Consider the following 14,316-nt stretch of genomic DNA (forward strand, 5'->3'; position numbering starts at 1 on the left):
GTGGTTCATGTCGTTTTCCCCGCGTCCTCGTCGCCGGTTATGCCAGCAATTCCAACCGAAAGGGTCGCGACTCGCTGCGGCAACAGTATGGCGTCCGAAGATTATGCTGGAAGTTCCAAAGACTGTTCGCAATAGTTGGGGCTGGACCAATTGTTGTCCTCAAATAATATCTGATTAAACGTTTCATTTCGTCCAACGCTAGGTTCACGGAGCCCTGAAAACCACTATTTTATATTACTTTGTAAAAATAACGTGAATGTATCTGTCAAAATTTGTCGCCGTTTGTTAAAAATAATATATTAGGTCGTCCCATAAGTTCTTGTACCATTTAAATTCTAAAAATAAAATATGTAATCACCCTTTCATTCCGCAACCTCTTCTAACCTTTTTGGCAAAGACTATTTTCTGCGGTTTTTCATTAAAATACTTTTCAATGGTGAATAATATAAATATATCCACGGCACGAACTTATGGGACGACCTAATATACCTAAAGAAATCAGTTTGTTGAATAATTCCTCGTGGATGCAACCTTGCAATTTCGATATTCGTAAATTAAAAATATTAGAATCCGCCATTTTGACGGGTCCCGTAAATCTAGTGTCGTAATCACAAAATATGTAATAACCAGTTTTTGAAAATCGACGAATTCCAGTATTCGCGGGGGGTAACGATGTCATTGACCTTCTGCGGACACAGTATGACTTACACCCAAGGTCGTACATGGCCCGTAAAGCGCGATATTATTATTGTTAATATTACTGAGAAGCGAAACCTCAGACGCGTTTTAGCGAGGGTCGTAGTCATATTACCACCCTGCATGGCGATCGTCTCGTGTACTTTGACGCGATTTCGCTTTTTTACGCGGATCATCCCCTAAAGTAGACCCTAAACGTTACGATCCTGTTTGCACGACCGATTCCGAATTTTCTGACCCTCGCGGAACGAGTATAACCACATCGTGGAATTATTCATCAGCTACGGCGGCTCTAGCTAATAATCGTACACTCCCGAGTTTCAATTTTAATTAATTTCTGCTTTATAAAAACGCTGCTCTGTCACAACAATTTTTTTTTCTGCGTTATAACAGTCCACTGGAAGATCAATTCATTATTGAGACGTGGCAGCCACGAAAAGCGACATGCTGCTGGAATCAATAATTTAAATAATTGCGTGAAAATTGTATTATACTATTTTGAAAAACATGTACACAAAATTTAAAAATACTTGATTTGTAATAATTTAGCTATTTTTAATCTCATAAATTGTCTAAAATTGACGGCTCCGACTGTATATACTATTGTAACCAATACTCAAGCATTGGGGTAAACATGGAATAAATTTGTAGGAATTTGTTGAAGACCGAGAAGTGCTAATTTTTGCAGTAGGCGAAGAAACTCGCGCGGAAAACGGTTAAACAATTATAACTGGTGTCTGGTTAGTAATTTTCTCTAATGGAAATGTTGTAGGATAACATTTGTTTTTTCATTTTACAGGTCGTCCGTAATCTCCGTCGGCGATGCGGTCGGTAAGCAAACATCGAGCGGAATGAGAGGGAGGACGAAGCCGCGGAGCAAACAGCTAGGCTCTCGCCTTCCTTTTTCGTTGCTTTCCACACTAGCTCCCTTGAACCGATTCCACCCCGTCCGACGAAACAGTTAAGCCCCGGCTGAGAACATTTTAATACGGGGCCCAGTTTAATGAATTTCACGGCTGTAGCACCGCGGTCTCTACCGCCGTTAATCGGCCTTAATACTGTTTGACCGCTTTGAGGTCTTTGCCGCGAAGACGTTGCGCGGTTTCTTCGACGATGGACTGACCGGCTCTTACCGGGACATCATTACAGCGGAATTACGGGCTCGGATTTTATTGTTGGCTGCGAGCGACGCGGCTTATTAATTTCGATCATTAAACGATTGCGCTTGAAGCCTCGAGAGAAATTAATAAGCCGTCGTTATTGTATTTATATTTATTCAAGTTCGACGAGAGAAATGAGCCTTGAAATGAATCTTATGTCGATGATTCTTCCATATCTCACGCCACTCTTAATATTAATAATTATTTACAGCAGGCGGTAGTAGATTAAATGTACAAATGCATAGAAAGTGCAATACGTAGGTTCAGTTTTGCTTACAACTCGAGTATAGTAGTCATTATTCAAGAATTATTTTGTCTCATTTTATTTTAATTTATTTATTTTTACTTTTTTCGACTTTAGAGATTAGGCTTAAAATTGTTGAGAAAATTTGTTTGAACCGAGTCCCTTTTCATGGCCGAGAAGCTCAAATTGTTATTATTATTATTTCTTAACTACACCACGTCCTAATACTTATTTTATTCTGACACAACCATTACAACCACCTTCACCCTACTCCTTGCACCACCGTAGAAACAACAAGTCGGAGGAAGCGTCAAAGACGAAGAAAAGTTCGAAAACTGACGGAACGAGTGGATAGAAATGTTGGAGAGGAAAGAAAACGGATACGATTAAAGTTACAGGATGTTCGATTAACAGAGGAAACATTATTCTTCGTTCACACGTAACCAATCAAACATTACTTTAAACTTCCACCGCTCTACCTGTTACTTTTAATTTCATACATTCTTCTCGTAACATATCGAATTCCATACTATCTCCAAGGAAACTAAAAACTCTGTGATAATAATAGTGGTGTGAACTGGATAGTCATGTTATACACTGCCGCTACTACGAAAATTGGCAGGGATCATATTCAATTTGAATGGCAATTTAACATTTTTAAAAGAACGTGTCAGGACTAACAGTTCTGGATGGAAAATTGTGTAAGACCGAAAAAATTGTGCACTTGAACGCATTCGTGTGAAAATCCAGACCATTTTTCATTAAAATGATACTTGTTGAAGCTCTGCATATTTTTATGAATCACTGGTTGTTTGAAGCAAGAATTAAACAATTTTCTGCGGGATAAGGACCATAGGTGTTTACAAATTTGAATAGAAATTAACCCTTAGCACTCGAATGGCGACTGTAAGGCGCCACTAAAAATTGCTGTATCATTATTCAAAATATTTTTTACATTATTAAATTCGTTTGTATTTAATAAATTACTAAGCACTTCAGTATTGTACGAGTAAATTGCACCATTTTCGTATGTGTAACACGAAAAAAGAAATATATAGAAAGGAAATATTCTTGGTCGGAGGAAATGTTTCGTTTTGGAGATAAAATAGCTTCGAGTGCAAAGGGTTAAATATTTCATGGGAAACCATGCTTCGCCGAGCAGAAAAAAAAGGGGATAGTTGAAATCCGTGAAAAGAGGACGCGTTTGGTCGAGTAAATATTAATATTGTCCGAGCAAAGAGCGGATCGAGTGAAAGTGGAGGCGTCCGTGACAGCCGGAACGCAAAGAAGCGTCTTTTTTCCGCTCTTCTTCTGATCGGTCGGAAGCGGAAACTTTCTTCGGCACAAAGGAAAAACGTGATCATCGGACACGGAGCGGAAAGAAAAGGAACTACGAAGCCGATAAATCTCTGCCGCGATCCAACGCGGTGTTCAGTGCCAAGTTTCGCGTCTTCCGTCAACTTCCGGTTACCTCGGAGTTCCTCAAGTTCCTGTGCACGGTTCACGAACGCCAGTCGACATGGCGTTGTTCAACATTGCTACTGCGTTTCTTCTTTTAACAATTTTGCATGGTAACTCGGTCGCCGAGAGGGCGAAGAGGATTCAGGATGACTTCCGGTTGACGAAGGACAGCGAGGTTGCTGCCAGCGAGCATGCAGGTACTCGTTCATGTTGAATTATTTTTTTTTTGGAATTTTTATGTCAGCTTTATATTCGATTTTACTATTTCGTTGTAAGTTGATGTGAAAATATTCGTTTCACGAGTCAAGAATTCACCTATTTTCTGATTCAAACACCGTCGACTGATTTGCGATTGGAGGCGCATGGTTTTACCTGTAATTAACTCGAACAGGTGGCGGCAAGCACGAAGAGAAAGGTGGTGGCATGGAACTCCACGAAGACCATCGAGACACGAACGAAGAGAAGGGCGACAAGGTATAATGTTACGGTTATAATCATACAATTGTCGCACCAGAAATATTATTTATTATGAATAACCAGACTGTACATTTCATACGGTTCAAAGTAGGGATTATTAAAACTTGTACCTACTGCGTTGAGAGACGTGCGGTCCAACGATTCTGTAAACGATTATAAAATGAAAAATATTACGATATTTCTTGAGACTTGTCTAACAAAATCCATATTAAAAATCGTCCTTCAGCTTCAATTTAATCTAAGAAAAAAATATTTCCTGAAGAAAGACACAAATGCAATCAAGCCCTATAATCCACAATTATTATCCCATAGTTATTATTAGACTGTGGCTCTTACATATATTTATGGAAAAACGAGTTTAAAACAGTCGGGGGGATAAAACAATTTAAGGACTTCAATATATTATTTTCCTCTGTATAAAATGTGCGAAGAAGTTTGGTGTTCGACTCTTGAAAATTTGTATGTTGTATAGATATCGGCAGTGCAATTGTTATTATTATTTAGAGCCGTCAGCGTCGATCTGCGAAGGATGTAGGATATGAAATACAAGATTCCTAGATTCGTCCACGTGCTCGTCATTGTCAAGATCCTGGACGACTCCTCGGCTTTTTACCGGCCGTAATATTAGTGTCCACGGCTGCCCGGGATTATTTATTATACGGTCGTTCCCCGCGAACGACATGCTTGCAGGTTGCGAACGACATTTCTTTCTTCGGCCGGGGACATATTCTTTGTAACGACACGGTGCCCCCGTCGTTCCCCGTCCTCTGCTACACCATACAAGCCCCGCATATTGCTTTTCACTTTTATTCCGAGAACACAGGGCGGGGGAGGGATGGGAAGGCTTGACCGGCGCAATTAATTCGTTTGCGAACTCGTTACTCGCCCGACCAGCCAGCTTTGAAATTGCACGGTCCTCCAATATTTTCATGGAATTTCTCTCCCCTCCCCTCCCCGCCCTAAGGTTTTACGATCGCGATCCTCGCGATATCATTAGCAGTCCAGCGGACTCTTTGAAGAACGATTTGCACGTTTCCGAGGATTATTTCATGGTGATGTGGTAATTAATACGTAGCGATTCAACTGCGGTTCTTCTGAAAACTTTCGATATTTTAGCCGGTGGGTGAAAGATAAATAAAAATTTAACTCTTTGACAGCGGTTTTCTGCTATTTTTAGCACTCCCGTGCTTGAAATACGCGCGAGTCCATTTTCGCAGTTGAATAGTTGGAAACGAGTTTCTCGAAAACTGACTAATATTAACGCTAATTGATTTTTCACCGCACGGGTTTACCGAGAACCGTGCTGTTCAAATTTTGCAAAAGGTTACATGCGGAGGATAAACATGATACAAAATATTTATTTCCGGGAAAATTAAAAATTATTGGCCCTTCAAAAATTCAGCCATTTTCTTTTTATACGCAGTATAAAACGAATTTGATTTCTCTCTGCTTACTATACAATGTTTGATTCCGTTCTGCTCGTGTCGCCGGATGTATTTTTCGAAGTTTGCAATTCTAAGTGGTAATTCCAAGTGTAAATCGAAAATAAAAAAAAAAGTATTGTCCTAGGATCTTTGGTGTAACTGTTTCCGGCAACCATTTCCTCTAAATATTATATTTCTTTCTCGATTTTGATAGACGGTATTTCTTTCGGTACAGGGCTATAAGGTCTTCCACGAGTTCGATAAGGGCGAGAAGGGTCACCACGACAAAGAGAATCATAAACAACAATACGACGAGAAGGTGGGGGAGGAGGAGGAGAAGCATGAAGAGGCCGATCATTACGATGAAAGTCATCGCGGCGAGAAGGGCGAGAAAGCTGCGAAATTTGACGAAGAGGGGAAACATCAAAAGGGCTATAGCACTAAGGGAGAGCACAGTATTTCCAAAAAGGTTTAAAAACGTTCCATATACAACAATAGCTTATTTATTGCTACGTGAGCTGCAGACCGTTCCGAAAAATAGAAATTGTTAGCACCAATAGCAAAAAAACAAGTGCCAAATACAAATATTTATTTTTAAACATTTTAATGAATTTTAAAATTCTCTTGATCTATCTACTGTTTCAAAAATAAAACAGTAGACTCCGTCACTAATCTTTGTTCCTAATTTTCTCTAACTATAAATTATTTTATTGATATTATTAGAATTCATAAATATTTAAACTTTTTGTACGCACCTTGAAAAAATTGCTTGCCTAACATAATCGAATACGTCTTGTGCTTCGAGAGAATTGCTTTCCAAACAGAGTGTAACATAATAAAACGTTTCGAGTCGATGATTTCTCTCCGGTCAGCGAGAGTTACGATGCGCCCCGCGCACAAACGGTCGGATTAATCGGCGAACTAATTAATTACGGCGTCGTTCAATTATCGTGGACACCGCTCGCTTCGTTTCGCCGGCGACCTTATCGAATCTGTCAACAGAACAAGAGTTCCGAGCTCGCGTAAAACTTACGGGAACCGGGCGAGTTAATTTTCCGAGTATCGGACGGCCAGAGACGCCGGTAATTAATATTGTAATTAAGGATTACCCGGCTAATCGAAGCCGTTTATCCGCTGTCGCAGGACGAGTACGAGAAGAAGCATGATTTTTATGACGAGTACCACGAGGACGGCGAGAACGAGAAGCACGGAGGCTTCCATCATGAACACGAGGGGAAGAAGGGTGGTCATCAGAAAATGGGACATGTGGATTCCGGACATAATGAGGTCTGTCAGGGGAAACCATAATTTCACGTCAAAAACTAAATTAAAAAAATTCATTTATTTAGATTAATTTTTTCGACGAAGTTTCATTACTTGACATTCAGTTCAGGATTAATCTTTTAAGAGTAGTAGAAGAGGAAATCTGTAACATAATTGGGAGAAATAATTAACATTCACTTTGTCCTATCAATTCTTTGTCTAATAATTAATCTCTTAATATTTAAATAATTCGACAAATATTTCTCAGGGTGCAAAGAATAACAAAATATTAACGACTAAAATGATACAAATCTTCCAGCATCATCACGGCAAGAAGAAGAAGCACCAAGAGGGTCGTCATCATCGGAAGCAGAAGGGTCGCAAGCTCGCCGAAGGCCATGACAGTCATCATCGTCATGAGAAGAAATATGGCAAAAAAGGAGGCCATGAGTCGGGGAAGAAATGGTTTGCTAGTAACGGCCATTAAACATTTTTTCAACAATTTTAAGCATAGTCAACTGAAATCATACATGGTTAGAAATCATTATCTTCTTGACAAGAGAAGTTTCTTCTTACTCTTTATCTCGCGATTCATCAATAAACTTCATCAACGAATGTTCTGTGACTTCTAAATGTATTTGTCATTACATACATCGATCGTTGCTGGAAATTTAGGAAAGTAATTTTCAAGTACAGTTTTTTCTCGATATATGTCCCAAATGTCTGGCCGATAAAAGTCCCAGAAGGGGCTACGAAGCTCGGGAGACCTCGGTCACTGAGGAGTGTAAGCATAACACGGGTTAGGTATATCGGTGTGACTACTAATCCAAAAACAAAACGTTTTCATTTTTCATAATTTTTTTATGGGACTTTCACCAACATATTTGTGGTATTTTTCTAATGAAAATGATACCAAATATCATCGTGTTTTCTACGTTCGGCGTGGATCAAAGAATAGTATCTCCTGGCCGATATATGTCTAGACCCGTGTTGCGGACATATATCCAGAAAACACTGTATCAAGCCACATCGAATGATATATAATTTGCATTGAGGACTCACGCTCCACAAACGTTTAAAGTGCCACATCAATTAAGTTCCACGCTTTCCAGTGGCTCGGTTTTCCGATTGAACAATCAATTTTCCATTAAATCCTATCGAATAATTGCTTCGTTCGAAATGTATCGCGTTTCGTCGTCGAAACGGAGCAAAAAGTTTCTTCCCCGTCCTGCACGTGTAATCTCGTGGGGTGGAAGGGGAGACAGGGTCCTTTGTAGTCGGTTCTATCATTATTTAAAATGTTCGCGTTGAATGTTACACCGATGTAATTACAACACTCTGATCCCGGCCAGGGAATCGCGTTACAAAGCGCGGAAAGAACGTTCGAACCGCGGCCGACGACGATTTCCAGGAATAATAACATTGTGCTGATAAGTCACTCTGGGAAATTTGCAAATCTAGCCATTTTTTATTTTAGACGTGGCAAAAATTGTAAAAATTCATAATGCACGCATCAATGTGTTCCCTGTTTAGAATATGTTGCTTGTGTGCCTTAAAACCTCGAATTTCATGTTATAATTGATATAATCAACTGAGAGTGTAGTTCCCAGACAGAGAATTTGTTAATTATATTTAGTTGGATTATATTTATGCAAAATGTCCTGCATCAATTGCAAGAAAAAGTTTAATACAAACGTATTTCTTCTCTCAATACAGGCTGTAGTCGCATAAGGGTGTCAAAAGTGCCCCCAAAAACCAAATTGAATTTGCAATAGGCCGTTCGATGGATTATCCAAAGAAAATACTTTGTGCCGATTTTCAACCCTACATGTCAACATGGGGGGTAGTAATGGGGTGACAAAGAAAATCATTTGAATACAGTTTTTTATTTTTTAAAATTCGCTTTCGAGGCTAAAAATTCTGAAAAAAATTCATAGATGTGCATTCTAATAGCTACAATATGCCAAATTTTTTTCAGAATTTTCGATTGAAGAGGATAAGAGAAATTACGGAAAAAGCTGATTTTCTTCGTCACCCCATTACTACCCCCAATGTCGACGTACAGGGTTGAAAATTGGCACAAAGTATTTTCTTTGGATAATCCATCGAACGGCCTATTGCAAATTCGATTTGCAACAGCAGGCTACACCCTTTAATGAGTTGAGTATAATGAAACAGTGTTTTTAATTGATTCTGATGTGTTCACTTAAATTTGACCTGATCAACTTTGTCACGAATGCATAAAATCCGCAGTGTAATTATATTTAATGTAATCAATAGGTGTAACATAAACTGCATTAACTGGAAGCAACGAATGGAACAGTTTTAATATTTGTATCGGCAAATTGGAATAATTTAAATATATGTGACTCGATATCGCGGTGCACATGTTCGGTTTCGTTGATCGTAGGCATTCGAGTGTCGAAAGTCTTTTTAGAGTTCGAAAGTGGCCGCAACCTTTAATCACACCGGTCGGCGTTTAGGTCTTCAATTAGATCGGTCGCGTATCACGTGCATTTTCATCAGGCCCCCGTTCTCTATAATCTCCGGAGCATAATTGCATTGGGGTATTTCAGACACGTAAATCTATCGTCGAAAGTAGCTTACCATCGAGTTAAATCGTGTCACTGTTAACGGGAGAAACATTCGCGGATCCTCGAAAAAAACGTCGATCAATCTCACTCGACGTCGCGGGCAATTAAATTGAAAGTGCTGCGCCCTGCAAAAACAGGAATATTAATAACTTTAGAGACACTCTAGAAAATCATTGCTAATCTCCACAACCAGACAGAAATTCGAAAATTGATTTTTCGCGAAATCTACTTTTCATTAAACCGACGCGTTCAACTATTCGGGAACAATGCGAACCGAGAGAGACTCCGTCCGGCGAAAGTAATTAATTCTTCTTCTCCGCGAAGCTCTGCGCAAGCCAGGAAGTTCGATACGGCGACGCGTCTGGCTTCCTTTCGCGCGAAGACTCGCAATTTCGCGAGTCGATATTCGCGGTGCATCGAGAGCTCGCGACAATGGGACGGCTAGCGGACCGTAGCCAATTTTACGCCGACATTTTCACTTTTCACGGCGCATTCACAGCCTCCCCGAGCGACGGCGCGACGAAAACGACTTCTCGCTTGATCAACCGGTGTGATCGCGACTCTCGTTTCGCAAGGCACCGCGGGCTCGACATTGCCAAACTTCTCCAAGTTGCTCGCCGACTTCCTTGAACTGTCCTCAAAGCGTGGGAGAAAATCAACGTTGACACTTTCGAATTATTTTCAAGTAAATTGGTCAATTCACTAATCGGCAGACTGCGGATCTTTGTGGACACAGGAGCGAGATCAAAATTTCTTTCTTATTTTATTAAGCTGAAATTTAATACGTCCACCGCTTTAAATTGTGCTTCTTCATTTTTTTCGTAAACGCACAAAATCCGCAGTCTATTAATCAGCAACATAAATGCCTTCTCTTTACAAAATATTAATTTTCTAGGAAAAACAGACTGAAATTTGGGACTTCCGTGAACTTCAGATTTTGAAAATTGTACGACTTTCTTCGGCAAAATATTCGATATTATAATTTATTTTGACCTTGCCCTTTTTCAATGCATTCACAACAATTTTTATTCTTGTCTTGTTCAATCAAAGCCTATTTTTTAGCTTAACACTAAACCTACCAAGCACAAAACATGTAAAAGTGAAACGTCTTATAGAGGGGAGAAGACTGAATTTATTTAAACTTTGTACGATTTTCATTATAATATATGCTTAAATAAAGAAGTGAATTCAGTCATTTCCCATAAAAAAAACTTTTCTATAATTTCAATAATTGTGAAATAGAAAACCGGTCATTTGACCGTGGTACGTTCAGTGTTAATTACTGTGCTGTGGATTTTCTTTTAATACTGACCAGGTAATATTTCAAACAGTGAAGATATTGGAATAATTTATGAACATCAATGATGAATCATCTCATTGCAATCATAAAAGAAAGAATGCTAATCGCTTCTCAGACATTTTCACGTTGAAAATGTAAATATAAATATCTCCAGTCAAATAATTACAAATTAAACTTGTCGAATTGATTCCTAAAAAATTCACCCCCGAATTCACCCCTGTTTAATACTAAGTTTCCGGAGCACTAAAAATGACTATTACAAAATTTGTACACACATATTAAAATTTGTGGGAATTTTTTAAATAATATATACGCAAAGAAATTCCTCATGGATGCATCTTTACGTTCTCGATATTCGTGACTTGAAAATATTAGGATCCGTCATTTGGGCAGGTCCCGTAAATTTGGTGTTAAGGGTAAGGTTGAAGGGGACCTCGTGTACAAGGCCGTCGCAGCCATGAATCGAATAAAATTTCTAGGATGAGCTGGAGATTGCGCCGGGAGGTGGTTACGGTGGCCTGTTCGCGAGGTAATAGCGCTCCCCGTAGGAGGAAAAATGTCCGAAGGGTTTTTCGTGACGCGAGCCGCGGCGAATCTACTTTGCCGTGTGCGACAAATTAATCGGTCCAGCTAATCCGAGCTCGCGTCCTCTTTTACCGTTACGTTCAACCTCCCACGTCGTTCTACGTCACCGCCCACGTCCCATGAACCTCGCGTTCGACAATTTCGAATCGATTTCGGTTCGCTGGTCGATCAAACAACGGCGATTCGCCGGTCCGTCCACGGCGTTTGAACGTTCCGAGCCCTTTTGATCTCAGGTCTTCACGCGCTACAGGTGGTTTAAAACTTTCCGGTCGGTTGGAATCGCTTTTCATCTTTGCGTTCAGTTTCGGCGCGCCATTTGCCGATGTTCGCTGCCCTTTGTCGCAGCTGGATCTTTTACAGTCTTTAGTCAATAAAAAATATTCGTGGAACGTCTCGTGTTCCCCCGAAGTTAGCGATTGAAATAATTCTTTCGCAAACTATCACAATATTCAGGAATAAACAATGCATCTGTTGAGAAGCAATAGAAAAATAATTTTATAAATCCATAGTCGCTCCTCAACGTTTCCGTTTTCATTTCTGAGGCTGGTATTTTAAGAAAACATTCATTTCTTAAATAATATTAAACAGTAGCTGTGTATTAAATAGCAATGGAGAGATGATTTAAAAAATGTTTCTCTATTTTAAATATTGTTCAGCATTTTTAAACAATTTTTCTGAAGCGTTTCTTCCCATTCTATCTCTCCGCGTGTGTTTTGTATGATGACCACATTCTGCTATCACTTTCTCGACCATAATTCACATAAGCATCACACTTTCTAAATAACACTTACGTCGCTCGACAACAAAATAATGCGTTCAATGAATCAGGACCGAACGGTGGTAGAATCAACATTTCAGTTGAGAGGTAACAATCCGTTTGTGTGATCAACGGCAATGAGACGCGGCCACCTAACGGACTCCCAGTAATTTATTTCATTTTATCGCCGGGGCGGATTGCTTTTATTCTACACGAACCTCCGCGCGGGTGTATCAACGTTGCATTCCAATTTGCAAATAATTGATGCCTGTAATCGTGTACGCGCGCAAACAAGAACAACGATCCGACCGTAACGGCGATCGTGTGATTACAATCGCGGATGGAATTCATTAATAATTCGGATTAAGGCGAGATTATTTGTCGTGCCTTGCGCGGCACGTGGACCGGAGAGCCACGGTGTTAATCGGAATTAATATTGTCACGTTAACATCGTAAAACTCAAACAGAGGGACCGGAGAAGAGAAAGAAGTCCGAGGCGGAACCATTTTGCCGCGAGCTGATTGCAGGCGGGCATAATCACCCGGCTCTGGTCGCAAAAGCTTTCTTTACGTTGCTTGCGTGTAATAACACTGCGGCGATCCTGCTCGGAAAAAATTGCATTGTGTAACACGATTACTATCGCGCGGGTCGTCCCTGCGAAACAAAAATGTTCTCCGAAAATCACAGAGAACAAGATCTGAATAAAAATTTAATCCGTAATATAAATATCTTATGTTAGATTATAATCTATAATAAATTTGTAATAAATTATATTAATACTGTATAGTTAAAAGCTAGTTTAATAGCCGAGCAATAAATTTTCTAGCGACAATATATCACTCTTTTTAAATTCTAATTCTTAACACGTTAAGTGCCAAAAATCAATCCCAGAAAATCTCACAAAATCAGCGTAATTTAATTAATGAAACCGAAATTAAAAATTTTTAATGTACTGTAGGGGATGCTGCCTTAACCCTTCTGAATTCTAAAGATCCTAATAAAATTCGGTTTATCTGGATATGTCAAAATAAACATGAATTTCTAAACCTAGTCAAAAATCACTGTCAGTCATATGTCACTGACGTGGTAGTTAACGCGTTAAATTAATATTTTATTATAAAGGCTGATTTGGAAATTTTAAGCTTACAAACACTGTCTTTATTAGGACTTCGTCGTACATCCTAAACATTTTTATCACTCTTTTGTTATTGAACTGTTATTCGTCTCAACTTCTTAGGAAATAAACAAGAAATTTTGATTGTCTTCCTTGCTTTGGAAGAATATCCTTCGACTTCCTATAAAACCAACGCAAATAGGATAAATAACATGACGAGCATATGTTGGAATTTTGTAAAAATCTCCGCCAATAAAATTCCCATATTTTCTTGTTCGCGAAATACGTTACCTAACCGTTCGCTCCGAAAGCCGAAGAAAACATTGTGATACATTTAATTCCGGCAAGAACTGAATACCTGGGTCGACGGTTCTTGTCCGGGTGTTGCGGCTAACTAGTTCGGGCGCTGTTTTAATTAGAGTTCGTCGATTCTAACGGGGTAGAAAGTCCCGGCGCGACGGCGGAACTGGTCGCACGGTTCCCAACTTCTTCGGCAATTCGATTTTTTCGAGGACCCGTCGGATCTCGTTGCACCGACGACGAGAGTTCTTTCGCCGGTGGTAACCGCACGTTACGATCGGTAAAACGACCGATCCGATATGTCGTTCCTCGTTTCGCGATTTCACGCGCGAAAAGACGAGAACGGCGTTGCGCAAGATCGACAATCGTAAAATCAGATTTCCCGTGTTCCACGCCGGATTACGCGCCCCACGGATTTTGCACGGTACACATGCACGCTCCGTATTTTTTTTTGCAACGTGTTACAAAACTGAGAAACTATTTTTTTCTGCAAAAGTTGCCGGGACGCGGACGATCCCATTAAAAAGTTTATGCGTCGAAAATGGCGATATCGCTAACAAGGTACGCGCCGACATCCGACGTATTTTTTTTTTTAAGTCGGAGATTAATCTCCAGTAAAGTTACCGATAAATGAAAATGCAGTGGCAATGGCTTTGTTGCAAAGTTGTCGCATCAAATTGTCATTGAAAGAGAGAATAACAAGTTGAATGAATAAAAATTATAATAATAATATTTGTTCTTTTTTCACTTGCATCAGGTCCAATAACATTGATCCCGCAGAAGTAAATTAAAAATTATGTAAATCAGAAATTGAGGGTTTACATAAAATCTAACTATGATTAGTATGAAATCGTCATATCAATATGGCTGCCATACAATCGGTAAAAACATTCCCCTTGCGAAGGTTCGGTGTAAGGAAATACGATCAACGAATTGACTCG

General features: G+C 39.7%; 1 protein-coding gene across 1 annotated transcript; it reads left to right on the top strand.

The window, feature by feature from the left end:
• The first annotated feature begins 3,619 nt into the window (after nucleotides 1-3,619).
• On the top strand, nucleotides 3,620-7,212 carry LOC143354698 (uncharacterized). Its single transcript, XM_076788963.1, has 5 exons — nucleotides 3,620-3,758; nucleotides 3,953-4,035; nucleotides 5,698-5,931; nucleotides 6,606-6,749; nucleotides 7,045-7,212. The coding sequence occupies exons 1-5, from the start codon at nucleotides 3,620-3,622 to the stop codon at nucleotides 7,210-7,212; spliced, it is 768 nt and encodes a 255-aa protein (XP_076645078.1).
• The last annotated feature ends 7,104 nt before the right edge of the window (nucleotides 7,213-14,316 follow it).

The sequence above is a fragment of the Halictus rubicundus genome, chromosome 5 (assembly GCF_050948215.1).
Source record: "Halictus rubicundus isolate RS-2024b chromosome 5, iyHalRubi1_principal, whole genome shotgun sequence".
NCBI classification, from domain to species: domain Eukaryota; kingdom Metazoa; phylum Arthropoda; class Insecta; order Hymenoptera; family Halictidae; genus Halictus; species Halictus rubicundus.

Bases quoted from the DNA above. Each gene is read 5' to 3' on its own strand.
- LOC143354698 (XM_076788963.1), top strand. From the start codon at position 3,620: ATGGCGTTGTTCAACATTGCTACTGCGTTTCTTCTTTTAACAATTTTG. The intron at 5,932-6,605 runs GTTTAAAAACGT...CCGCTGTCGCAG, and splicing joins AGCACAGTATTTCCAAAAAG to GACGAGTACGAGAAGAAGCA. The intron at 6,750-7,044 runs GTCTGTCAGGGG...CAAATCTTCCAG, and splicing joins TGGATTCCGGACATAATGAG to CATCATCACGGCAAGAAGAA.